At 44.6% G+C, this 27,738-nt stretch overlaps 1 protein-coding gene across 1 annotated transcript in view; it reads left to right on the plus strand.

Annotated features, from left to right (window-relative positions):
* CLTC (clathrin heavy chain) overlaps positions 1–27,738 on the plus strand; it is a 77,634-nt gene that overhangs the window by 1,690 nt on the left and 48,206 nt on the right. The window contains exon 2 of the mRNA XM_035140282.2: positions 25,774–25,981. Within this exon, the coding sequence (XP_034996173.1) occupies positions 25,774–25,981 (208 nt within the window). The remainder of the gene's footprint in view (positions 1–25,773; positions 25,982–27,738) is intronic.

Below are 27,738 nucleotides of genomic sequence, written 5' to 3' on the forward strand. Positions count from 1 at the left end.
ATGAAGGAAGGTTTTAACTCTTTCCTCTCTAGAGTACCCATCTCTGTTAGCTGAGATGAGTGGAATCCCCTGACTGAGATTAACAGGGGTTATTTGAAGAATTTAAGGGAAAGCCAGTGAGGTGGGTGGGTGTTACACTGAAGGTCAGGCTCATCAGTGGGGGAAATTGTGTGTGAAAGGGCTGCTGGAAGTGGGGAGGGGCTGAGATTAAAGGGGGGCATTTGGAAGAGTGGAGGGAATATGTGTGAGTTTGTGTAATGTATGCACACATGTGTGTTTTAGGGTCTTAGGCAGGCATCCCCAAACTTTGCCCCTCCAGGTGTTTTGGACTACAATTCCCATCTTCCCCGACCACTGGTCCTATTAGCTAGGGATCATGGGAGTTGTAGGCCAAAACATCTGGAGGGCTGCAGTTTGGGGATGACTGTTAGGTCTTGGGTGCTCTGAGGCTAGGAAGCCACCTGGCAGGCATAGTAAAGCTGCTGGGAGTGGGGAGATGAGAAGACAGGTGATGGGGATTAAAGGGGAGCATTAGAGGAGGGGTGGAAGCAAGAGGGATGTGTGCCTAATTTTGCACAGGGAAGGAAGGTCATGGGGTTAGCTGGAAGTGTGTGTAGGAAGCAATTTGTGTGGTAGTACCGGTATTGTCCTGTAAAGAGGGGATGCTGTGTGAGGCAGTGGTAAAATGGCTCTGATTAAAAGGATGGGATGCTCCAGAGAAGGTTAGGGGGAAACAAGTGTCAATATGTAGAGAGTAAGGAAAAGAGGAGGCGGTTCTGTGATCTTCCAGGAGGAGGAGGAGGAGGGAATGATGCTATCTGTATGACAGTGTAGAGAGGGAAGTGTTGGGAGTGATTCCTTTGGGAGAGGAGGAAAGCAAGTTCTGCTGAATGAATCAAGGGAGTGAGTGAGGAGTTGAGGTGGTGAATGAAACTGAGATGGGGGCAGGAGCTTTAGGGGAGCTGGGAGGCAGGATGGGGGCCTGAGGCATTTAGGTGGAGAACTGAAAGTGACTGGGAGTTTAGAGGCTTGCAGGTAGGGAGGAGAGAAGGTGGTCCTCAGATAATGTAGTAGGAGAGAGGTGGCTGGGGCTGTTTGGGCAGCATTTGGAGGAATTGTGGGGTGGGACAAAACCTTTTGGAGTAACAGGTGTTTCTGTATGGCATGGCAGGAAGGAAGATGATCCTGGAGTAACTTTGAAAGGGAGGGGAGGCCTGACTGTGAGTGGGATTATAAAGCCATTCTAGGTAATGTGGAGGAGATGGGGCTCCAGAGTAGCAACAGTAAGGTTTAAAATAAATAATGGAGGAGAGAAGAAATAAAGGCGATTGGGATTAAAGTATTTGTGTATGGAGAGGGGCAGTCCTGTTTGGAGACTAAGAGGGTGGGGTGGGTGAAATTTAGGGAGGTTCTTCAAAGTGGCTGGCATTAATGTTTGGGCATATACGGTAGTGTGGGTGGAAGTAGCCCTGGCCTAATTTGAAGGGGTAGATCTGTGTGAGAGGGAGGTGGCTGTTCCTCCATGTGATGGATATGGCAGGGTTAGGGAAAAGCCAAGAGGAATTATTCTGATGCTTAATTGGGTGTGGTATATTTGCCTTAATGTAGTTTAACTTGTTAGGCTAATGCAGGGGCTTGATGGGAGCAAGAACCTGACCTGTAGTTAGTGGTCAGGGGGTCGATTGGTTTCTGGTTAATGATTTGTGTGACTGCTGAGTGCAGAGTTTTTCTGGAAGAATTATGTGACTAGAACCAGGCAGAAGATGATGTGAGTGATTGATGATGTAGATTTCATGGGAGAGAGATTTGTATAGCGGGTTAAGATTTGGTAATGTTGCAAATAACTCTGCAGGGGAAGCCCAAAAGGTATGTTGGGTATGCATGGACAGTTGAAGTGAGAGTGAGCCGATAATTCAACTGGCACATGTTTCTTATGTTTTTCAAGCTCTATCCAGTGTTTCCCTTAGGGATCATGTCCCAGCTGATGATGAGAAACTGTAAGGAGTTTGAAACAGGAGGTAGCGAGAAGAAATTATGTGATGTTCTAGGGAGGTCAAATAGCATCAGTGCTAGGGCAGCTGGGTTTGGTTGACTTCAGGGGCTGGGCGTTAAGTTAGGCTGAACTTAATAAAAAAGTATTTGGAACTAAAGGAATTCTGTGGTATAATGTGATGTGTAATCCAAGGTCAGAGGTCATAGTGGGACCAGGTGCGCAATATCCAGTCACTTTGAGGTGTGCATAAAAGGTAGAGACTAATGTTGGTGCTGTGCAGCTTGTGGCAGGTAAATAGAAGTGCAGGAGTAGAATCCAGGTGATTGGAGCTGGATCAAGGTCAGATGCATTTGAGGATTCCTTCTCTTTGTGATGAAGGTTGAGAAAGGCAATACTCGTCTTCCTGTGGGTGGAGCTGGAGGTTGTAGTAGTGACTGTGCAGGTACCTGCCTACAAAGTGCACCCCAATCACTCTAGGGAATGGCCCTTTGAGTTCCTGAAGTGGAAGGAACAAACACACTGCTACTCTTGAATCATAGCTTAACTGTTGAAATAGCATTCCCTGTTAGGGGAAAGGTTATCTATCACAGCAACATTTCCCAGCTTTACTCAAGGAATCTGCTGCCTTCAGTGTCTGTAGAGAAGTTGGGTGTGTGTGAGCAAGTAAGAGTTGCATTCCCTTGATGTGTAGATGCTGTCGTCCAAGGTGTGCAAAGATGGCTCAGTGATGGTGAATTTTCTCCTGTACCTTGATCGTTCACTTCCCTCCAAGCAGGCACTTCAAGTTGCTTGTGCTCAATGATCTTAAAATCAGAACTTCCTGTATTTACATTATTGCTTCATTGAGCTGCTTTCCCTCTGCCCCTTCTTGCCCGCCATTCAGATGTCAGCCTGACCTAAGATCTGACACATGCAAACTTTGCATTGTGAAGGGGGAGCTTAGCTAAGTGGTTTCTACTGCAATTCCTACTGTTGCCACTTCACAAGAATAATATAATCCTTATTGCGTGGGTGGCACTGGATCGCTGCCTCCAGTAGTGCCTACTGGGAAGTTTGTGTGAGAGGGAGGGAGGTGTTTCTGCCATGCTTTGTTCCTTGTTGGCCTGCAAATACTTTGATTGAGCAAAATGGGGTGGGGGGATCACCTTAAAAAAAAGGGGGAAAAAAAGAAAATTGACAGGTGCTACTCATAGTACAGCGGTACCTTGGTTCTTAAACTTAATCCGTTCTGGAAGTCTGTTCCAAAACAAAAGCGTTCCTAAACCAAGGCACATAGAAAGTACTGTAATGCAGAACGGATTAATCCATTCCAGACTTTTAAAAACCTCTAAAATAGCAATTTAAAAAGAATTTTACTATCTAACGAAACCATTGTTCCATAAAATGAAAGCAATAATCAATGTACTGTACTATAAAATAAATTAAACAGTATTGGAGATGATAAAAATAAATATTATTTTTTCTTACCTGCACTGATGCTAGTAATTGTTTGGATGGGGGACTTTTATCCTTCTCCGCAGTTGCACAATCAATCAATCAATCAATCAATCAGTAGCTGAACTGGGATCCACACAGTCACAAAAACAAATGAACTGAAAAAGCCTCAAAACAAAAAAACTGAAAATTAACTGAAAAAGCCTCGAAACAAAATAAATAGAAAAAACAAAAGCACCAAATATAAGCTCCAAATTTCACCTTAGAACACTGTAATAGGAAACGAAAGGCTTATATTACAATGGGGACGCAAATTAGCAGCACAACAGGGGACACAGGGACTCAAAATGGAGCACATTCGGCTTCCGAAAAAAAAGTTCAAAAACCGGAACACCTACTTCCAGTTTTGCAGCATTTGGGTTCCAAGTTGTTCGTGAACTAAGCTGTTCGAAAACCAAGGTACCACTGTACTTGCAGCTGGTTTTCAGATGTTTGTCTATTGTGAACATGTCTCTGAACTTAGTGGCAGCAAGAACAGATCTCTGATGTGAGTAGCTGTACTGTAAAAAGAAAAATTCCTGATCTGGCTTCCTGTTGAGCATTGGCTTCTAGCCTCTTGTGTCAGGAAGAACCAGGCAAAGAAGCAGTCGCAAGTCACGCTCCTGCAGGCTTCCTTGCTGCACAGACCTTTGGCAGCACAACCTGGGAGAGAGCCTTTGCATTGTTCCTCCTTGGTATTTTTGTCGAAAATGCACACCCTGCAGATTTCTGTGACTCTTGCTTATATTGTACAGATAGATTGCTTGATTTGCAATTTGGCATCGTTTGAAAATCAGCGCTTGCAGCATAGGGCAGAATAGACTATTGGGCAGTCTCCCAAGAATATTCATCCTGCCTCTATGCAAGTTTCCCAGTATTTTCTGTCTGGGATCCTGAAACATGAGCTGCTATGCAGCAGAGAATGATTCTTAATGGGTGGCACAACACCAGGGGAAACCTTCGTCTCACCTCTTTACTGTTCTCCTGTACATAAATGGTTACCATCCACTCCTTTGGGGAAAAGAGAGAAGCATGACACTTAAAGACAATGTTGCAGCAAGGGCAAAACCTGTCTTCCTGCATCATTTTTGATCATGCTAGTCCTTGCTGATGGGGTTCCTGCCAAGCTCCTTGTCATTTACTTTGCAGGCATTCCTTCTGTCATAATGAGGGGCTCTTGGTAGTCTTGGGGGTTAGACCACCCTGGTCCCTGATAAATTTTGGAGACCTGGTTGAAAACTCCCTTGGTTTGACCTGGAGTTTGTACATAAAAGTTTTGATGGGCTTTAAGCTGCAGTGCTTTGATGTCATTATGGCTGTGGGAGAAATTCAGGGCTGCCTCCTTTTGAACCCGGCCGGTCCTGGTTAATGTATGCAAGCAACTGTTTCTGGAAAATGCTTTTTGTGTGGTGCCAAAGTTCTTGCCAAGGAGACTGCATAGGATGATAAGGCAAAATGTAGATGAAGTTGGCGAGAGGCAGTACTCTTGCTCTGCTCAAAGTTATCGCAGCTGCTTTCTTTTGTTTGGAGGCCCCTTCAGAAACCTGAGGTGGGGTTCCCCTTCATGGGGATTTCCCTGAAATAGGGTGTAACTCTGCTTGAATCCTTTGAATGCTAAAAAGATGATAGAGAAGGAAGCTTGGTATATGCACGTCTTCGTTTTTCTAAGACAGCTGACTTCAACTTGTAGTAATTTAATTTGTTTGCCATTGACAAAAAAGTGGAGGGGGGAATTTTTGCAACCATTTCTTTAGGAGTGGTCAAAAGGGTGCAAAATGTTTGGGCACCACATACTGTGGAGCCTCCTTTGCTTATCCTGCATGCCTCTTGCTTTGCTGAGATTGATGCAGCACAACAAACTGGTGTGGTTTTATTACTCCATTTTCATCCCACTTTTCTTCCAAGGAACTCCTAGATGGGGTGCATGGTGTTTTAGGGTGCCTGGTCTTCCCATCCAGCTATTACTAGACTGGACTTGGTTGGCTAGAACAATGCTGCCTTGTCTTCCATCAACCATGCTGTGCAGAAGTGTTCTTCTCCCTCACCTGTTCAGAGTGGGGAGGGGGGCAAAGTGGTTGGCTATGCATGCTGTGATGTCACAGCCACTATGTGGTCTCTGATAGGCTGGGATCACTCACAGGGAGCTAAAACAGAAAGTGACACTGAAACAGCAGCAAAGCGGGGAACAGTGGCTGCAGAGATGGGATTCAGGGCCTTTGTGTTGCTTTGCCCGTTTGGAAAGCATTTCTGATTAAACTTTATGGCACAGAATTTAGGCTTAGTTCCTAGTATGTGGAAATGCTAACCTGGAAGCATGATGGGGTTCGAGGAAAAGGAATAGAAATGAAACATTTAGTGTCCTCAGGTGGGTGGGAATTTGCATTAATGGTTTGGTTTTTTTAAAAAAATACATTGCATGGCAACTCGGTGCAAGTTCATTAGTTGAACCTCAAGAAAAACAATGAAGGCTCTGAATTCTTAACATGCTAAGACTTCAGTTCTGTTCACACTTATCTGGAAGTAGATCTCAAGTAGGTTGAGCTTCATTTTGAATAGATTTCCATAGGAGTGCACTATAATTTTCACATGCCCAAAGCTCTGTGCATTAGATACATAGGCATTGGCTAAGTTTAATAATATATTTTTTTGGGGGGGAGAGGGATTGTGAACTTTTATTACCTTAGTGTTTGCTGGAAATATAAATGCTGCTTCATGTGGGAGAGCAGAGTTGAGCAGTCTGTAACCCCCCCTGTATTTAAATTCTGCCCTCTATTATTTTGAATTAAATGTTTTTGGATTCCCACAGACAGAGATGCCAGCATTGGTATCTGGGTTATTTCAAGCAAGGTATTGTCAGGTGCTGCAGGTAGGGTCTCTCCGTTTGCTGGATATCTCGGCCTCTGTTAGCTGACGGGTGATGCATTATTCAAGAAGCAGGCTATGGGTGTCTGCCTCCTTTGAGCCTCAAAGTGACAAATGAAACCTGCATCCCTGCTCACTTTCAGCATGGGCAGTTGGCTTTGGTAACCGTCTGTTGCTCTGGCAATGAAATGGTCTGTGTAAAAGAAAACTATAATGTTCCATCCAAGTCTCAGTCCAGTAGCCTCTTTTTAGCCATTATTTCTCACACATCTACCGGTAGTTATGAGGCAGAAATTTGTCCGTAAATGGGAAGAGGGTTTTGCACTCACAGACTTTCTGTGTGCCACAAATGATTGACACCGACATGCAAGCAGGTAAAATAGATAAAAATTTAGTAGTTCAGTAGGTGACTGAATACTGTAACCTTAATGGAGTTGGTTTATGCAGCAGGGAGCTTTAGGCTTACGTTAATACACTGGAGAGTTATTAATGACTCTTGAAACATAAGCAGTTATGGATTAAAGATGTAAAAAAGTAGGCTTCTAAAATGTATTTTTGTTTTCAGCATTTGCAAACAACTCTGCACATCAACAGAACAAAGCATAACATAGCAAGGAAAACAATATCCAGGGATGAGTTAATATTTGCAAGGCTGTTATGAGTAAATAGAAAAATCATGACAATGTCTAAATGTCCAAACTAATATAAAACACATTACCGCTCTTCCCAGGTCTTGAAGTTCTTTTTTTTGGTGTGTGTCTTTGCCCTCTCCCCAAGCCTTTGAAAGACAGGTGCAAGTACCATATCCAAGCATTGTTGCTTGGTGAAAATCTAGGCTCTTTTAAGCCATGGGAGGGGAAAACTAAAATACCTGCAGTACTTCATTAAACTGTGTTGTTTTAAATTGTTTAAATATTTTATATTGTCCTTTGGTAAACACTCTGAGGGGACCTTATATGTATTTCATGCTTCAAGAACATGAAATACAACTTATTGTTTATTATATTTAAAGGTAAAGGTAAAGCAGACGACTCTGGGGTTGCGGCGCTAATCTTGCTTTACTGGCCGAGGGAGCCAGCGTTTTTCCGAGTCGTGGCCAGCATGACTAAGCCGCTTCTGGCGAAACCAGAGCAGTGCATGGAAACGCCATTTACGTTCCCACCAGGACGTGCTTTCGAACTGCTAGTTTAGCAGAAGCAGGGACCAAACAATGGGAGCTCACCCCGTTGTGGGCATTCGAACCGCCAACCTTCTGATCGGCTTGCCCTAGGCTCAGTGGTTTAACCCACAGCGCCACCCGTGTCCCTTCATATTTATTTTTATGCAAACCATATGTCAAACCAAATACACCCAGTACTGGAAGGAAAGCTACCAGTTCCCGCTGTTGGGCAAAATACGCACCAACCGAGTGGCAACAGTGGCAGGGTCGACGAAATAACAAAGTCGTCTTCAGTATCTTTGCTTGCTTTTATTTACAATTATATACAACACACTCCTCTACTCCATTCCTCTCATTTCACAATACATCACCCCCACCCCCATGAACCATTTGGGTAGCTTAAATACAGAATTCAAAATAGTCAATTACCCAATCACATTACAGTAAGCAAGCTCTACCTTCAATTATTCAAATTAGCAGAAGCTCACAGGTGTGTTAACATTCAGAACAAGGTTACAAACACACATCTCTGTGTAGCACCATTGACCACATCAGTCTTAAAGGAAAAACCCTAACACCTGCCCCCTTTAGATTCCAAATTATAGAATCATAGAGTTGGAAGAGACCACAAGGGCCATCCAGTCCAACCACCTGCCAAGCAGGAAACACCATCAAAGCATTCTTGACATATGGCTGTCAAGCCTCTGCTTAAAGACCTCCAAAGAAGCCTCTTAGAAATTTGTTTACTATTGTTATATTTAAATACTGGCATTAAGCAGTATATAAATAACTAATAATGGCTTTACAGTAGTTGATTTTATTGTAACAATATTTTTAAAACAATACTTCTGAAACATAATTGCGATTATTCTAAAACTACATGTGTTTTTGTCTGTTTTACAAGCCCTTATCCTTTCCCTTTTATCCCTCAATAAAAACCAGGGTTCGAAATTAGCGGGCATTAGTCACATTTTGCAACTGGCAACCAGCCTTTTGCAACTGGATGGCAATGTCCAGGCACTGCAGCTTGGCTGGGTCATTCAGGGGACTTCAGGTTAGTGCAACAGCAAAAGACTCAGGTCCCAGGAACAACATGGCTCCTGGCATTCCCATCCCAGTTTCTGACACTGGTAAAAACCTGCTACCCCGTGGATTTTTCCAGTTTTTCTCCCCATATTTCTTAAAATATGGGCTTATGTGCAGCAGATTGCAACCTAGCTGTTCCAGAACCTTTCTTTAAAATGTAGGTGAAGTCTTGTCTCTGGAACTATTTGGGGTCAAAGGCTTTATGGGTCGCAGCCTTTATATTGCAAAGGGTTGGATGGTCTTACCCTAGCTAGCCAAGGCCATTCTTGACAATATACAGACAAATCTCTATTCTGTCACTTGGCACAGAAAAGTTCACATTTTATTCACTTGAGCTCTTTGTTCATCCCCTAAGTAATTCATGATGGCACATGTCTTATTTTATGAGATACTTTTATTCAAAAAGGCGCTCGCATGAAGAGCTATGGAAAGTGAAAGGTACTAGCAGCAGGATCATCTGCCATCTAAGATTGGTGGCTGTGCTCTTCATGCCACCCACTTGTTGTATGGTGGAACACATACAGGCATGCTCAGCGCCTCTCTTACTTCTGGAGATCATCTAAACCAGACATCCCCAAACTGCGGCCCTCCAGATGTTTTGGCCTACAATTCCCATGATCCCTAGCTAACAGGACCAGTGGTCAGGGATGATGGGAATTGTAGTTCAAAACACCTGGAGGGGCGAAGTTTGGGGATGCCTGATCTAAACACTTCCTGCCTATTATCTTACCTTCATATTACGACTCCCTATTAATGACAGTCTTGTGGCACCTTAAATGACCAGCAGATATTGTAGTATAAGCCTCCCTGGTCCACTTCATCCAATGCATCACTTAACATTCTCTGTTGGTGGGAATGAAAATATACATGTATGGGCATAAAGTGCAGAGATGTCATGCATCTGAAGTGAGTTTCAGTACAGGAAAGGTTATTTTACATAAAGTTGTCCTCTAGAGCCACATTTCCTAACCTGGGATGGCCTTTAGATGCTGTTAGACTACAGCAGCCTTTTCCAACTTGCTGTCATCCAAATATTTTGGCCTCCGACTCTCATCAGCCGCAGCCAGCATGGGAGTTGGGAGTACAGTGGTACCTCGGGTTAAGAACTTAATTCATTCCAGAGGTTCGTTCTTAACCTGAAACTGTTCTTAACCTGAGGTACCACTCTAGCTAATGGGGCCTCCCGCTGCCGCCATTCTGCCGCCGCATGATTTCTGTTCTCATCCTGAAGCAAAGTTCTTAACCTGAGGTACTATTTCTGGGTTAGCGGAGTCGTTAACCTGAAGTGTCTGTAACCCGAGGTAAAGTAAAGGGACCCCTGACCATTAGGTCCAGTCGTGACCGACTGGGGTTGCGATGCTCATCTCACGTTATTGGCCGAGGGAGCCGGCGTACAGCTTCCAGGTCATGTGGCCAGCATGACAAAGCTGCTTCTGGCGAACCAGAGCAGCACACAGAAACCTTGTTTACCTTCCCGCCGGAGTGATACCTATTTATCTACTTGCACTTTGACGTGCTTTCGAACTGCTAGGTTGGCAGGAGCAGGGACCAAGCAGCGGGAGCTCACCCCGTCGCGGGGATTCGAACTGCCGACCTTCTTATTGGCAAGCCCTAGGCTCTGTGGTTTAACACACAGCTCCACCCGCGTCCCTACAGCGCCACCCGAGGTACCACGGTACAAAATATCTGGCGGGTAGCAGGTAAAAATTCATGGTTTAAATTATTAGTAAGACTTGATTTAAATCATTATTTTTTTTACAGAAAGACATTCCTGCTGGTATAATCTTAATATTTACAATCAGGTGAAGGTTTCATTTTTGGAATGATAAATTTTCAGAGTAGTTTTTACAGTTATATAAAAATTGCTGATTTGGTTATACTATTAGAAATAATTATGAAATTATTGTGAGGTTTAATAAGTTGACTGTTTATATTTGGACAACTTTTCTGCTATACTTTATTGGAAGGAGAAAAGTAATCATTTCCTTAATAACAATTTCCTTAAAAACCAACTTAAGACTGTGTTTCAGCACACATGAAAAACTTAAAACAAATCCTTGTTTTTTGACAAATAGCCTTTGGACTATAATGTAACTTAAATAGAAAACTATCATTAGAATGATTTTTTCCTCCAAAAGCATTTTATTTTAAAAATCCAATTTTTAAAAAAAATCATTGATTTTTATCCACCCTGAAATAAAACCTTGTTAGCTTCGAAATTGCTGCAACGCTCTTTGTATCTGCTCTTCCAATAGCTATCTCTGCAGAAGCTATCAACTTTATTAATGGTGCAAGTTGTTCACTGGGTCCAGTAATGCTTCTGAAGGCAAGTTGCTGGAAGCTGCAGGAGAGGAGTGTGCTCTTGTGCTTGGGTCCTGCTTGCTGGTCGCAAGCTGGTAGCCCCTGTGAGAACAGGATCCTGGATTGGATGGGCCATTGGCCTGATCCAGCCAGCGCTTCTGATGTTCTTACCAAAGCCACAGAAGTTAACAGGTACACGAAGCCAAAACGCATGTTGAACCTTCCTAACAAAACGGAAGGTGAAGAAGAAGTGTGAAGTCGGGTGAGACCGGAATGCAGGCCAAAGTAGGGGCATGAGAATGGAATGAGAATGGGCAAAGAGAGAGGTTCGGAAAGAGTCTCTTTGCAAAGGCAAGGAAGGTAGGAGCCCATGTATGGTTTGGAAATCTATACTTTTGCCTGCAGAAGGTGAATTAAGTATTAAAAGAACTACGTTGTCAAAAAAAAGATGCCACCCTCCTCCTGGAGGGAGTCAAAATGCATTTGTTGCAGCGTACAGACAGACAGGAATACAGGAATGGTTACACAATGTATCTTATATGGCTCAGTGTCAAACAAAAAAAATAAATCCCTGCTCCACCTCTCTGACAGAGGCCAAGAGGAGGGTGGGGCATTGACTGGGCCCGTCTGCAGTCAGGAGGTTCTTGCTTGTTCTGAGAATGAAAATTTAAAAATCTGGATTTTAACTGCCTTGTTCTCATCCAGGAAGAAAGTGCTCCGGGTACCAAAAGTATGGAACATAGTAGGTTAGGGGAAACTTTCAGCGTGCAAAAAATGTGTCTACTGTGCAGTCTTTGAAGATAAACGTGTTGCAGGAGGACGGGGCCCAGTTTTCTCTCCAGTAAAAGAACAATGGCCTGCATCCGGTTGTGTGCTATGAAATCTGGCGAAAAATGCTGAGAATGCAGCCTGGTCACTTCCTCCTGGAAAGTGACAGCTCAGAGGCTTTTCTAGCAAAATTCACCAACTTTTCTACTGGAAGACACCCAGTGGCTTTGCTGTTGTCAGCATCTTTTGTTCTTTAATTGTCATCTGCGGGGGTTAATTGTTAGAAAGTCTAAAATGCCTTCCTTACACATTGGTTTGAGGGAAATGGTCCTGTGCTCTTCAGCTTACATTATAGCAGGTATAAAGCTTGGTGCTCCCAGGCTGGTTACATAGTGTTAAGCAAGGTGTTGCTCAAGAGTAAAGGTAAATGGAATGTAATTATCCAAATAGCAGAGTAGGTACAAAATGGCCTCCTGGGAGATTAGGGAAACCTTTCTGGCTTTTAATGCATACTTACAGCAAAACAAGTGTGTGTGTATCACACACACTTGTATCTTTCACTTTCTATAAAATATATATCCACAAGCATTAAAAACAAAAACCTTGATGCATCACTAGAATGAAGAACCATAAAATTTATTTTGTTACATAAAGGTAAAGGGACCCCTGACCATTAGGTCCAGTCATGACCGACTCTGGGGTTGCAGTGCTCATCTCGCATTATTGGCCGAGGGAGCCGGCGTACAGCTTCCAGGTCATGTGCCAGCATGACAAAGCCGCTTCTGGCGAACCAGAGCAGCACACGGAAACGCCGTTTACCTTCCCACTGTAGCGGTACCTATTTATCTACTTGTACTTTGAGGTGCTTTCGAACTGCTAGGTTGGCAGGAGCAGGGACCGAGCAATGGGAGCTCACCCCGTCGCGGGGATTCGAACCGCCAACCTTCTGATCGGCAAGCCCTAGGCTCTGTGGTTTAACCCACAGTGCCACCCGCATCCCCTTTTGTTACATAGTGAACACTAAACACATTTTGGCCATGCTGCCTGGCATAATAGAACTATGGAACAGATCCACACCATCAATTTAGACCACAGGGCTTTCCCCTAAATAATCCTGGGAACTGTAGTTTGTTCAGGGTGCTGGGAATTATAGCTCTGTAAGGAGAAAATGTAATTTCTGGAATTCTTTGGGAGGGGGAGGCATGTGGTTTAAATGTACATGTATGGTATAGACCTGTCCATACATGTGGTGTCTGGCAATGGGAGCTCACTACCCTTGAGTGGTAGTGGAATGCTGTCTTTGTTGTTATCTTCTAGCATGGGACTGTCGTCATACAAATACTTCTACTTAATACCTTAAGTGCTGACAGCCACTGATTCACCCGGCGAAGTAGAATTATTCTTATTCTACTTCTGTGGGAAATAGCAATTGTGATAAAGGTAAAGGACCCCTGACAGTTAAGTCCATTCGCAGATTAGTCTGGGATTGTGGCGTTATCTCTCTTTAAAGGCCGAGGGAGCCGACGTTTGTCCGCAGACAGCTTCCGGGTCATGTGGCCAGCATGACTGAGCCGCTTCTGGTGAAACCAGAGCAGTGCACAGAAACGCCGTTTACCTTCCCGTCGGAGCGGTACCTATTTATCTACTTGCACTTTTTGGCGTGCTTTCGAACTGCTAGGTTGGCAGGAGCTGGCAATGGGAGCTCACCCCATTGCGGGGATTCGAACCGTCAACCTTCTGATCAGCAAGCCCAAGAGGCTCAGTGGTTTAGACCACAGCTAAAGACCAATTTATCGTCACAACCTGTTTGGTGTATGTTAATGTGCAAAATACCATTTTTAATTTTTTTTGAAGTATATTAAGGAACAAGGTATCCAGATTAGTATTGCCTGCAGTTTGTAATTATGTGTGCAGTTGATAGCATTTTTCAGGGAGCTGAAGAGACAGATGAGTAAAATGCTTGGGTGCTGTAGTAATAGCAGCTGCCCTTCAGTCCCCCTTTGTTTTGGGATGTGTGGATCATATAAAATAGGTTTGGAGAAATTTCGGTGGCCTTCCAGATACTGTTGGACTTGTACTGGCCAGCAAGGCTAATGGTGAGGGATGGAATTACAGGAACTGGAGTATATCAGCATCCGGAGGGCCACAGATTCCTCATTCCTTGTGTGTGTGTGAGAGGGGGGGGACAGTACAGTACAGTGTTACCTTGGCTCCCGAACAAATCGGCTCCCGAACGCTGCAAACCCAGAAGTGAGTGTTCCAGTTTGTGAACGTTTTTCGGAAGCCGTATGTCCGACATGGCTTCCGATTGAGTGCAGGAAGCTTCTGCAGCCAATACGAAGCTGCACTTTGGTTTTTGAACCGTTTCGGGAGTTGAATGGATTAAGTTTAAGTACCAAGGTACCCCTGTACTGAGCTAGGTGGACCAGCGTGATTTGGTATAAAGCAGTATCCTATGTTCCTAAAAGGACAAAAAGAGAACAAAAAGAGAACCAGGGAGCATTTGGGACATAGTCTCTTAAGATGGTGAGGAGATCAGTAGCTGCTCTTGATATACTGCTGTGACCAAATGAGAAATCCATTAGGCATATAGTCAGTTATCCTGATCACCAAGGATATTCTTTCCCTGGCTTAGGTGCCATGATCCTTAAGATATGTTTGTGGAGAGCTTGTGGGCATTTTGATAGAATCCTGAGCTTTCTTTGTTTCTCACCCTTAATTTGGAAAAAAAGAAGTAGTGTTTTTATTGATGGAACTTCAGCTTGCTCACCTGCGTGATGGATTGCAGTCACTGCCTGCAGCTGTTTGTCCCGACACCATCGACCAACTAGGGTGTCTCCTGACATTGGTTCTGCAAAAATTTGACAGGATTGCTTATTCTAGCAGATGGCTATAATTAAGGTAAATCTGCCTTGCTTTGTTGCTTAAGTGCTGTGGCTAAGCTATGTCTTTGCTCAGATAACTGTTACCATCTGCCACACTTTGGCCCTGTTATACGCAGTCAATGAAATTAATAAAACATGGATTTCCATAAATTTGTGTAGCCAACTGGGTGTTAAAGGCCATTTCAGCCTTTAAAAGGTAGTGAGCTGGAAAAGAGAATAGAAGAGATGGGGGACAGGTGCAGATAAGATCTCTTTAATAATGTGATTTGTATTCCACACTTGCACCAACCCCAGATAAAGTGACTTGTGTGAAGCTAACAAAGTGTATACACAAAACTTTTTTAAAAAAAGTTGATCCAGGAATCATTACACTCTTTTTGTTTAGAACAAGTGCAGGGAACATTTATCCTTCTAGATAGAATCATAGAGTTGGAAGAGACCACAAGGGCCATCCAGTCCAACCCCCTGCCAAGCAGGAAACACCATCAAAGCATTCTTGACATATGGCTGTCAAGCCTCTGCTTAAAGACCTCCAAAGAAGGAGACTCCACCACACTCCTTGGTAGCAAATTCCACTGCCGAACAGCTCTTACTGTCAGGAAGTTCTTCCTAATGTTTAGGTGGAATCTTCTTTCTTGAAGTTTGAATCCATTGCTCCGTGTCCGCTTCTCTGGAGCAGCAGAAAACAATCTTTCTCCCTCCTCCATATGACATCCTTTCATATATTTGAACATGGCTATCATATCACCCCTTAACCTTCTCTTCTCCAGGCTAAACATACCCAGCTCCCTAAGCCGTTCCTCATAAGGCATCGTTTCCAGGCCTTTGACCATTTTGGTTGCCCTCTTCTGGACACGTTCCAGCTTGTCAGTATCCTTCTTGAACTGTGGTGCCCAGAACTGGACACAGTACTCCAGGTGAGGTCTGACCAGAGCAGAATTCCTTCCCATTGATTGTGCCCTGCTAGGGCTGATGGGAGTTAAAGTTAGCAACATCTGGAAAGACCAAATGCTCCCCACACACCTGTTTCAGCTTATAGAACCATTGTGTGTGTCTATAGTAAGAAGTACTGTACTTCTGGAAGATATTGTACCCCGCCCTGTGAGCCAAAACGACTCTTAGAGCAACTTACAGAAAAACAAAACAGTTCTGAGATTGTCCCTGTCCTAAGGTCTCAGGCACACAAGGAAAAAGGAACAGGAGGGAGAAGGGAAAAGGGAAAAGCAAGTTCAGGCAACAGTTGTTCAAGTTACACTCACATCCTGTGTGAGTGGCAGTTTTGGCTGCTTTGCCCTTGCTAAAGAGCAGCTCTGCCCCAGAAGCACTTCTGCCACCACACCAGATTCAGCAGCAGATCTAATGAATCGTGTCCAGGACAGGGCAGTTTCTGCAACACAGTACTTTCCTCAGACAAGTCCTTGGCCAAGTGGAGCCAGAGTCAGTCAGTCAGTCAGTCAATGAAGCACTCTGAATGTATGAGCGAGAATATTAAAAAGTGAAAGACGGTTAAGAGAGTGTTGCATTTCAAGGCAGCATGTTTCATTTGAGCAATGCTGGTTTGGCACAGTAGATTTAGTGAAGGGAGTGGTGCATTACTAATAGCTTGTGAATGGTTACTCGCAGAGGTGTGGCTTTACAACAGAACTTGACGGCGCAGTTGTAGACAAGACGCTTGTGGGGAGCTGAAATGGAAGATAAGGCGTAGTAGTGCATGAATTAGTTGCCCTTCTCTCCCTACTGCTCCTGAGGCATGATCTTTGAGGCTGCTCTGATTCTTAAGAAGCCTTGCTTTAAAAAATAAATCAACATGCTTCTAGTTGGTGTGGTGACTCGTATTGGCTCCGCTTAGGTCTGGTAGACCCATGTTTGAGCTGGTGCAAGGCTACCTGAAGCTCACTGATGCGGCCTCTTAGAGGGACTTGCCCACTTCCCAGGCTGGCAAGGATAAAACTACCATAATTCTCAGTGGAATACAAAGTATAATTATTTACCCTTTTAGCTGCTGTAGTGTCTTACTATGTGGTGGTGGTGTATTAAACAGGGTTTATATACCACTTAATCTTTAAGTTGGTTTTATTATTGTTGCTTTGCAGTCAGCTTTTGTTTGTTTGTGAACCCACCTCAGTATATATATTCTTGAAGTGAAAGGCGGTGTATAAATTGCTCTAATATTACATAAAGACATGAAACGAGCAATCTGAATGAAACTCTGTTTAAAATGTTGCAGCTGGGGGCTGACAAGAATTGCTGTGTGAACTGAGGAAAAGGTGGTGTAGAGTTAGAAGCTGGGAAGGGGTCTACTGGTCAGGCATTGGACTGGGGACACGGAAAACCTGGGATCCTCACCTGGCTGTGAGGCTCACTGGATGGCTTGGTGTCTTCTGTCCGTCAGCCTCGCCTACCTTACAGGTTGTGCGAATTGACTAGAGGGAGATACACCATGTGTGTTGCCTTGACCATGGAAGATGGACACAATATCAGTGCAGTAAATCTGCCCTTCATCTTTCAACCTGGCAGATCCAAAACCACCTTCTTCTTTGGCGATCACTCGTAGCCGAGTAAGATTGTTTTCCATAAACACGGTTTTAACAATGGGTCCGAAGTGACTGTGGAGGCCAATTCTGGATCCACACGTCCTTCCACAATGTTGACATTGGTTTCCAGGCGGGAGTTGATCATGGTGTGGATTTGCCAAGCGTGCCTTCCTCTTAGCACTGAGATCGAGTTTCTTCAAAGCCCATGACACCTTTGGTAAAGGCTGTTCTTCAACTGAAGCGCTTGCAGGCCAGTGTTTTCCAGTTGTCAGTGTTTATACTACATTTTTAAAGATTTGCCTTGAAACAGTCTTTAAACCTGCCTTGTTGACCACTAGCATTACACTTTCCATTTTTAAGTTCGGAATAGAGAAGTTGCTTTGGAAGACGATCATCCAAAACCACAGCAAATGTGGCGTGTAAGTCACATTCGCTTTGACCTTCCCTCTCACTCGGATGTGTTTTCTGATGCAGCTTTTAGTGCCTGCCCCTGTTGTAGGTGACCTGCTTCAGAGATATGGTGCTCCTGCACCGGAAACACCCCGACTATTAAAAGGCTGATAAATGGGCTTGATATCCTTGAAGCACAGCAGATGATTATTCCTGTGATGCAGATTTGAGATGGGTTTGTCTTGTCATTGCCATATATTCGCTCCCCCACCACCCGACGATAGTCCTCGTTCTATATAAAAACCATACTTCCACGCCAGAGGCAATGAATGTTCTTGAATTTCTCCCCCAGATAGCAGAACAAATACAGCTCTTGTTTTGTTAAACAGCTATTTGTACTGCAGTATAAACTGATCAGAGTTTTATGTGGTGTAGCTTTGAATAGAACAGTCACCATTGGACGGAATTGAGCTATTGCCATTTCTGTGCTAGGGCCTACCCAAACTTACATCTAGGGAGAAATTTCAACACAGTAAAATGTGTGCATTGTGGTAGAACAGAGGTTGGGGGACCTTTTACAGTCTGGGGCCCCCAATTCCCTTCAGACAATCTTCTAAACGGTAGAAGTGGATGGGGCTAGAAGCAATTGGGGCTCTTACCTTTGCATAGTGGGTAACATGCCAGCTAAGCAAAAGCCAGAGATGTTGACGCCCCCCTACACACAAGGACACACCGCTCTCTGTCCTCCATACAGGCAAGCAGGAAGCATTGCCACAGTTCAAGGGCACATTCAAGCTAGAGAACTAGTCATCCTGGAGGATGCAGATACAGAGTACGACTGGGGTGGTGTTGGCCTGATGAGGGGATGTGACCTAGGGAGAGTCCTGAGGGCCACCTAGAGAAGCGTAGAGGGCCAAATTCGGCCCCCTGACCCTGAGGCTCCCTGTATCTGTTGTAAGGAGGAAAGTAACAGGATGGCTTTGTGGGGCGTGAGGGTCTTTGGTACGTAGCCTCGCATGGGACTCCTACGGCTCCACAACATGACTCTGCAGCCGTTACAGAAGAGAAAGCACAGGAGTGCCACACCCTGTCTTTATCGGAGGCCAAAAGGAAGGACACAGCTGAATTGGGAAGGTGGAGCCTTTATTGCGGCGGATGAAATGTCACTGATAATAAGGCAGGGTGGCACACAAGGAATTCACACCCTTCTTGATGTTCACAGGAACAATTGTGAAAAGCATCTGCTCCCCCCACCAAAAGAGCTAACCTTCAGGATAACTTTTTTTTACTTCTGAAAGGATGTGTGAAAATGGCTGGCTCTTGCAAAACTCTTGCTTCCAGCCTTTGCCCCCCTTATCTGGCTGTTGTGAATGAATCATTCTTTCTTGGTAGTTTACTATACACTGTTGCACAAGTGAGGAACTGAAAGTGCACAGAGTCCTTGGGAAGAGCTCTGCAGAAGAGCTGTGCTTTCAAAAAAAGAGGAGCTAACCGTTCTAGGCTCTCTTGCAGGCTCAACATGGCTGTCTCTCATTTCCTCCCAAGGAGCTCAGAAATGGTCTTCATTCGCTTTCCCCATACCCAGCTGCACTCCAGCTGCTGTATGGCTCCTCCAGCTCCCATCACCCCTGATCATAGGCCATGTTCGCTGGAGCTTATGAGAGTTGAGGTCCAACAGCACCTAGAGGACATCAGGCTGGGGCAGTCTGATCCACTGCTCAGAGCTGGCCTGCTGTAGTGACTAAGACTGAAGTACAAATCTGGTTTGAATCATAGAGTTGGAAGAGACCACAAGGGCCGTCCAGTCCAACCCCCTGCCAAACAGGAAACACCATCAAAGCATTCCCGCCTCTACCATGGCGTAGGTACCTAGGCAGAAACTGAGATATGCTAGGAGCTAAGTGGCACCTTAAACCTAGGTTATGGGTGCAACAAGAATGCATAGCTGAAAATGAACGAACTGCAGCTAAAATATTATGTTCATTTTTCACATGGTCTTGTCCTAGCCCACCCCCCTAATATTCTTAAGAGGGCATCTTCTCCAGTCTTCAGAGAGTAGCTGGAAGTGGGAAGGCAGAAAAAGGTCCTCCTTTCCTTCCACTCTGCAGTTTTAATCTGAAATCTTAGGTGCAGTACTGCGCCCAGAGCTCAGAAACTGTTCATGCTAATGAAATCTCCTGTCGCAAAATGCACCTAGAACAATGGGAGTTTCAAACACTGTATAGTCATACCTCAGTTTAAGTATGCTTCGGTTTGAGTACTTTCAGTTTAAGTAGAGTGGGACCTCGACTTACGAATTTAATCCGTTCTGAATGCACACTCATAGGTCGAAAACTTCGTAAGTTGAGTTTCCCATAGGAAAAGCGGTTTCCCATAGGAATGCATTGGAAACGAAAAAATTCGAAAGTCAAGGAAGCCACATCTAGCCGCGAACGGGTTTTCCTTCGGATGTCAAAAAATCGTAAGCGCGGCCACTTTTTCCGCTCGTAAGTCAAAAATGTTGGATGTTGAGTAGCTCGTAAGTCAAGATCCCACTGTACTCCGCGGACCGTTTGAAACGGATTAATTCACTTTCCATTACTTTCAGTGGGAAAGTTCGCTTCAGGTTAAGTACAGACTTCTGGAACCAATTGTGTACTTAAACCGAGGTACCACTGTACCTAGGTGGCCTTAGCACAGGTGTGTGGAACCTTTGGCCCATCAGAAGTTGCTGGGCTGCAGCTCTCATCATTCCTGGCCACTGGCCATGCTTGTGAGGGCTGATGGGAGTAGAAGTTCAGCAACATCTGGAGGACCAAGAGTTCCCCATTCCTGCCTTCAGGGGACTGAGGCCAAGAGTATGGCTTCCCATCAAAGAACGTAAGAGCCTGCTGGATCAGGCCAAAAAACCACATCTCATCCACCATCCCAGTCTCACAGTGGTCAGATAGGTGCCCTAATGAGACGTGCACAAGCTTGTGTTTCCCAGCAGCTGGCATTCAGAGGGGTACCACATCTGTATCATGGGGATGATACTAACTTACCTTGCAGGGCTCTTGAAGCATTTTTAATGCCTTGGATCCTTGTGAGTGCTATACAAATGTTAAGTATATATGCATCCTCTCTAGAACTCTTGAGGTAGAGAGGGCAGAGGGCAGAGAGTGACTTGCTCAGGGTTACCCATGAGCTTCCCAGCTGGTTAAACAGGGATTTGACTCAGTCCCTCCGTTATAAGGCATAACAGTGCGTGTTGCTTTTGAAAACGAAGCGTAGTTGTGTGTGACACACACACCCTCCTTAAATTTCCCTGTAACACTCTGCAGAAGTGAAAATCAAGTCGAAACAGGAAAATGCGGTTTGCTTAGTAATTGCTGCTTAAATGGCTTTGCTTGAGCTCTGCCCATCCCTTGTGTGATGCTGTTCATGTTCACTTGGTCTCTTCAGCTTGGAGTAGTGGTTAGAGTGCTGGACCAGGACTTCGGAAACCAGGGTTCAAATCCCCATTCAGCCATGGGCCATTCACTCCCTCTCAACTAACGTACCTCAAAGAATTGTTGTGAGGATTAAATGAGGAGGAGAACCATGTATGCCACTTTGAACTCCTTGGAGAAAAAGTTGGGGTATAAATGCATTCTTACTTTCAGGGGACCATTTCCACATGGACTTACCTGTTGGGGAAACAGTCCATGTTAGAGGGTGTGTGTTTGTGTTAGGTTACACATTCATTGTATTCAGTGGGAAAACTTTCTGTTATTGTCCAGACTCCAGAGTTTAAGGGTGGCGTTCAACTAAGTTTTGACCATTGAAATTAATGCACGTGACCAAGAGTTAGTGTGGCATAGTGGATATAGTGTTTGATTAGTAGGGATCCCCAAATTTATCTGGCTTTGGGCCAGCGCTGATTGCGTGGCGGGCCGGAGGGTGGGTGAGCGCACGCCCATACGCTATTTCCGGCACACTTCCGGGTTGGAGGAGTGCCGGAAATAGCTTGTGTGCATGCGCACGGGCCTCCTCCAACTGGAAGTGCGCTGGAAATGGTGCCTGCACGTACAAGCTATTTCCGGCGCCTTTCCGATCTGGAAGTGGCCAGCCGCGCCAGTGAGAGCGAGCAGGGGGTTGCTGGGGGCCGCATAAATGAGCCTCATGGGCTGGATGCGGCCTTAGTTTGGGGAAGCCTGGATTAGGACCTGGGAGCCCAGGGTTTAAATCCCTGCTACGCCATAAAACTCACTGGGTGACCTTGGGCCAATCACAGCCTCTCAGCCTAACCCACATCTCAAAATTGTTGTGAGAAGAAAATGGGGAGGAAGAGAACCATGTATGCCCTCTTAAGCTCCTCGAAGGAAAGGTGAGATAGATGCAATAAGTAATATGCAAGTTAGTTCCATTGATTTTTAGTGGGTCTGCTCCCAAGTACAACTTAACAAAGCCTTTGTGCTTAGTTCCAGTTGTTGCAGGGGTGATTTAATTACATTTGAATAACATTGTGTCAGTACTGCCACTTTTTACACCCTGGAGCAGAAGGCCTTTTGGGACTCACCATTTACTTTCCCAGGTACCTTGGGCTCTCAACACTCTGCAAGCAGGACCAGCAATGATTGTGTCCCACCCCCCGCCCCCCCAATTCCAAAACCATGCAGGAGAAACATTTACCCACAGGAATAAAAAATTAGGAAGGAAGCTTCTGTAGAACTTTCTTTTGCAATCTTGCTGGCTTTGAACTACATTAGATTTATTGGGCTTCGAGACTTTTTTTAAGATTCCTACCGTTCAGTGCTGACCTTGAAACTCATTTGCATGCATAATGCTGTTTCTCTTTTTATCTAATTGGAGACCCTGCATTCTTTGTAGATGGGACCTGGCCAAATAAAAAGTAACAAACTAATTAGCTAGGGTGGTTGCCCGGTTTGCATTAGGCACATTAAGCTTCTTTTGAGCAATACTTTTTAGCTCTCCCTGCAAATCCCACTTGCCATAGGGCCAATTGCTGGTGCAACACACTAGTGCAAACATCATGGCCAAACGCATCCCTCAAAGAATCAGTTAGTAGCCGCTGAAGTAGAGGGCCTCAGTGTCGTAACCCCTGCAGCGTTTCCTCTGGCTGTTCAACAAGTGTTGCTGCAATGCCCACTTCTGCATCCAGCCTTCCCTTAAAACCCTTCCATGTTGGCTTAGCTTTCTAGGCACTAATTTGCATGCTTTGTTCATGCCTTTGAAGAAAAACTGGCTTGCTGTCATCTTAAAACCTTGGGACCTGGCAGCTGTTTTCATGAGCTGAATAGAAATGGCTGTTTGGTCATAATCTGGTGTGTGGAAGTGAAGCACTGTAGACCATGGGTAGGCAAAATAAGGCCCGGGGCCCGAATCCGGCCCAAGCGCCTTCTAAATCAGGCCCGCAGACGGTCCGGGAATGAGCATGTTTTTACTCTGCTCTGGGTTATTTGTGGGGCCTCCCTGGTGATATTACATGAGTGGAATGTGCCCTTTTATTCAAAACACATCTCTGGGTTATTTGTGGGGCCTGCCTGGTGTTTTTACATGAGTGGAGTGTGCCCTTTTATTTAAAATGCATCTCTGGGTTATTTGTGGGGCCTAGGAATTCGTTCATTCCCCCCCTCAAAAAAAAAAATAGTCTGGCCCACCACATAGTCTGAGGGATGGTGGACCAGCCCATGGCTGAAAAAGGTTTCTGATCCCTGGTCTAGACCAGCCTTCTCCCAACCTGGTGCCTGTTGGGCTCTAGCAACTCCTATTAGCCCCAGCCAGCATGGCCCATAGTCAGGGACGATGAGAGTTTGAAGTTCAAAACATCTGGGCAGCACTATAAAACGCTCTTAATAATCCAATCAATTTTGGTGTTTATTGGAGGTCGCTCCTGACCAGGTGTGCGCTGGATTATGGGTTTACCTGCACAGTACATAAGGGATGCAATTTGAATTGGGGAATGTGCCCTGGAGCACACCAAAGCCTCTTTTGTGGCTGTGTATTTAGAAGGGGAGAAAGGATTATTTTATTTTTAGTGTTGCTTATTAAATTTGTATCCAGCCCTACCTCCAAAGGGGCCATGGGCAGATTAGAATTGTATTCTGCCTAGTGATGTAGACTTTCTGGGAACCCCCCCCCCTCCATCCTCAGTGTCCTAGATATGGGGTGTGTTTGACATTCACTACAACAAACAAACATCAAAGTTATTTTGGTGTTGGTTAAATGCTATATTCAGCACTTTACCTGGAAATTGTTTAGTTTAGTTTATTGTTACGGTTCTCGACCAGCATACACATATATACATAAAACAATCCAAAATACAATCTAAAATATAAGCAATAAATATAAACCATTTCAACCATTATAAAAAAATTTAGATAAAAGAAGATATCACTACTTGGGAGGGTACAACAAATGGTAGCAATGGATCATCTTTGGCTCTGTCCTGAAATCTTTGAGTACTACTAACTAGGTCGGCTCAGATTTTCATGGCTCTAGCACAGAACTTGGCTACCTTTGCTGTCACATTAGATTTAGCATCTGAAAGAAGCCACTCTATATAGAAATTGTCCGAGCGTCCAGGAAGCTCAGCCAGTATTGTGTGGATGAGCTCGCCTCGCACCTCCTCGTAGTAGCTGCATTGCAGGAGTATGTGGCCCATAGTTCTGGAAATTGTTTTTATTGGAATACTTGTTAGGAGATTACAGTAGCATAGGCTTACATTGTACAGAACTTAAATAAATGAAGAAACGGTTAACTAATGGTTTTTAGCATGTCTGAAGAGCTGTGTGCATTAATGCACTTCCTAGGGAAAGTTGGAATTGGGGGGGGGGGGAGTGAGGCTTACCTTCAGGTCAATATGGTAAGAGTTTTATCTCCAGGTTCCCTAGGCCTGTTCAGATACTCTTTACAAGCAGCTCCAGGTAGCCAATATGGTGCCCTCCAGATGCTGCTGCTTATACCGGTAACTCCCTTGAGCCCCTGTCAGAGGGGGTCACTGGTCAGGGGAATTACTACTACTGTATTATCATTGATTAATTTATTGGCTTCTATGCAACCACCTTAAGGTGATGCACATTAAAAACACAAAAAGCAGCAGATACATTTAAAACAAAACTAAAGCAATACAAAATACACTCTCATGGCAAAGACCCCTTTAATCCAGCTGGTAAAGCCTGCTGGAACAAAAATGTCTTTCACCTGTTTCCGGAAAGTGCAGCAGTGGGCACCTTGGATGGAATGCTATTCTGCATAACAGGAGCAGGCAGGCTCCTGAGATTTTTGGAAGACTACAGGTAACTTGCATCTTACATGGGGATTAGGTTCTTGGCTATCACACACTGCAAGCAAATTTGTGTAAAGCCAGGAACTCCCTGGAACTGCCCCCTCCAAAGATGGAGGGCTGTCTGTCCAGCTTCAGGAAGGAGGCGCAAAGGCTCTGACAGGGTCCTAGAGTCCTCCTGTCTCCTTCCCAAAGCCAGGTAAGCATATAGTGGTGGAGGAGAATAAATGGAGAGTGGGTTTCCTCTGCTCTCCATTTATTTATCCCACCCCCACCCCCGGTGCAAAGCTGCAATCAAAGAAGATAAATGCGCTTAAGTTTTGAGTTGCCTGTACAGAAATCTCCTGGGTGCATAAGCAATAAGGCAGTCTCTCAAGTAACTTGGTGTTCAGCTGTAAAATAGGGACTTACATGTTTGTATCCCTGAGCTGAGATAGGGACTTATATGTTAGTACCAATACAGCTGAACTTGCAGATAGGCACCCAGTGAAGTCGTGCAAGCAGGGTGTTTGTTATATGCTGGTGGTAGTCAGCCCCTGCAAGCGACCTAGCCTCTTCATTCTGTGGGTGATGTGGGTGGGTGATGCGGGTACCGTACTGGCTACCCCTGCAGTAGCTTGTGCTTGTTCTGACCAAAGCTCCTTTTGATGAAAGCAAGTGTACGGTGTAGTATGCAAAAGACTTGGGGAGCAGTACCCATGATTTTAATTTAAATTGTGAGTTCCATTGATGGCTTTAGGTTTTATAGTGTTGAGGCACTTCTGTGCCTACACACTGGGATGGGTGGCAGTTGATTAACAATGGAAGACTCTCTGAAAGAGCCCTGCGTATTGCTATGGACTATTCATTGTCATAGGTGGCTTTGTGGTACATTCCATAAATGTCTTCTCGCCAACATCTGAAGGGAATACAGGATGGTGCTCTTAGTGGCTGCCTGTAATGGGCCAAATGGAAGTGCTTGGAATTTAATCCCAGAGCATTATAAACCCTATTGAGTTTTTATGAGATGTTGGCTGTTGCAAAGGGACTATGAATAATTGAATGACTTTGAACTCTCTTGTGTGTTTGTCTTCCAGCTCCAGAACCTGGGCATTAACCCGGCCAACATTGGCTTCAGCACTCTGACCATGGAGTCTGACAAGTTCATCTGCATACGCGAGAAAGTTGGAGAGCAGGCCCAGGTGGTCATCATTGACATGAATGACCCCAGCAATCCCATTCGCCGGCCGATTTCAGCTGACAGTGCAATCATGAACCCCGCCAGCAAGGTCATTGCCCTGAAAGGTACAGGAAATCTTCTCAACATATTTCTGAATTGGAGTGGAGCTTTTTAGAAACATGTTTTAAGTTTCAAAAGGTGTACTGATTTTTGTTGCCCCTACGATTTTGTCAATACTACTTTTTCTCCTTTTACAACTATGAGAAGCTCTGGGTTACCAAACATATGCAGTATTTATTGAAAACTAGCAGGGTTGATTAGCTGGTGAAATCCTTGATGGCTTTTTCCAGTACAAGGCTGGTTTGTAGTATGACTTCCATCAAAAGCTCTGTTTAAACAAGCCTTGTTACTAAGCCCCCCAAATTTCTAGCCAGTAAAAAATAAATAAAAATAGTTGCATGCTTCTTAGTTTACTTACAGGGCTTTTTTTTTTTTGCTTTTTAACCAAAAAAGGGCTCCCAGAACAACTTTGAGAGATTATTAAACAGCCCTGGAACTCGTTTATGATTTAAACAAGAGTGGCTGTACCCAGCTCCCTGATTTTTTTTTTTGCTTGATTCAAGAGCCCTACAGTTTGTCATTAAAAATAAGAGGGTTAAATTTACTGCCACTTCTCCGGGTCCCCTGCTAAACTGCCATTGTTCCAAAAGGGCTTTAAGCCCCCCTTAAACTTTTTTTTAAAAAAATGCTGAGTTGAATAATGAACTAACAAGATTTAAAATTGTGTAGAATAGCTAGTGGGTAGTATTTTGGAAGGCAGCCTTGAGAGCTGCATTTCTTACCACACCTTTGACCGCACCTAATTGGAGGTATGGCTGCCAGAAGGTTGACCCATGGGTCAGTGTGGGGGAAAGGGGCTTCACTTACTCCATAGCCAGAATAGACACTGGGAAGGCTAACAAAAGGGAGGAACAGAGCCTGCTCATTCCCCTGGAAAGGAATCTCATGTGCTCACCTGTCTGGAATTCCTGATCTCCCATGGTGCCTATGCTAGTAGTTATGTGGAAGACCGGTGTGATCGGTGCTTGTGGTTCGTCCAGAGTTTTGAAGAGAGCTTACAATAATTAGCAACTGGGAAATTAGAGAGAAGAGAATAGCATAGTTAAGCTGCATCCCACCTTATTATTGGTGGTGATTACCCCTGTGATTTTATTCTGGGTCCGGTTGTTACCATCAGTGACCTGGCTTGCATGACATGGTAAGCCAGACTATGTCTCACTAAGAATGTGCAAATGTGGGCTCCTGGAGAGGAGCTCACAGCTGATTTGCACTTCCTTGGCCCATTTGCTCTTGTGATGCGCAGATCTAAGCCAAGGTTTAGCTTAGTGTGCCTTTCAAACCAGGAGTCGCCATCACTATTTTTTTATATAAAACCTTACTATCATTAAAAAAAATCAGAGTAAGAATATTAGCAATATCATAATTGGCAAAGGGACCCCATTTGTTCTCTTATGCAAGTTAATAAGGAACATCGGAAGCTACCTTCTGTCAAGTCAGACCATTGGTCTGTCTAGGTCAGTATTCTCAATGTTGACTTACTGCCGGCTTTCCAAGGTTTCAGGCAAGGGAGCCTTTTCCAGTCCAGCTGTAGATGCTGGGAATCAAGCCTGGGACCTTCTGCATGCAAAGCTGATGATCTACCACTCAGCTGTGGCCCTTTACCACCTCCTTCTAACGGGGTGCACCAATTTCCCCGCCCTCTTTCCACGTTCCATCTCTCCTGAGGCATAGTTTTCAAAGGCAGGGCAAACGGTGTTATAGTATCCTCCTTGTTACACAAGAAATTGGTAAATATAACTTACCTAGGTTTACAAGTCCCAAC

This window comes from Zootoca vivipara, chromosome 15 (assembly GCF_963506605.1).
Source record: "Zootoca vivipara chromosome 15, rZooViv1.1, whole genome shotgun sequence".
NCBI lineage: Eukaryota > Metazoa > Chordata > Lepidosauria > Squamata > Lacertidae > Zootoca > Zootoca vivipara.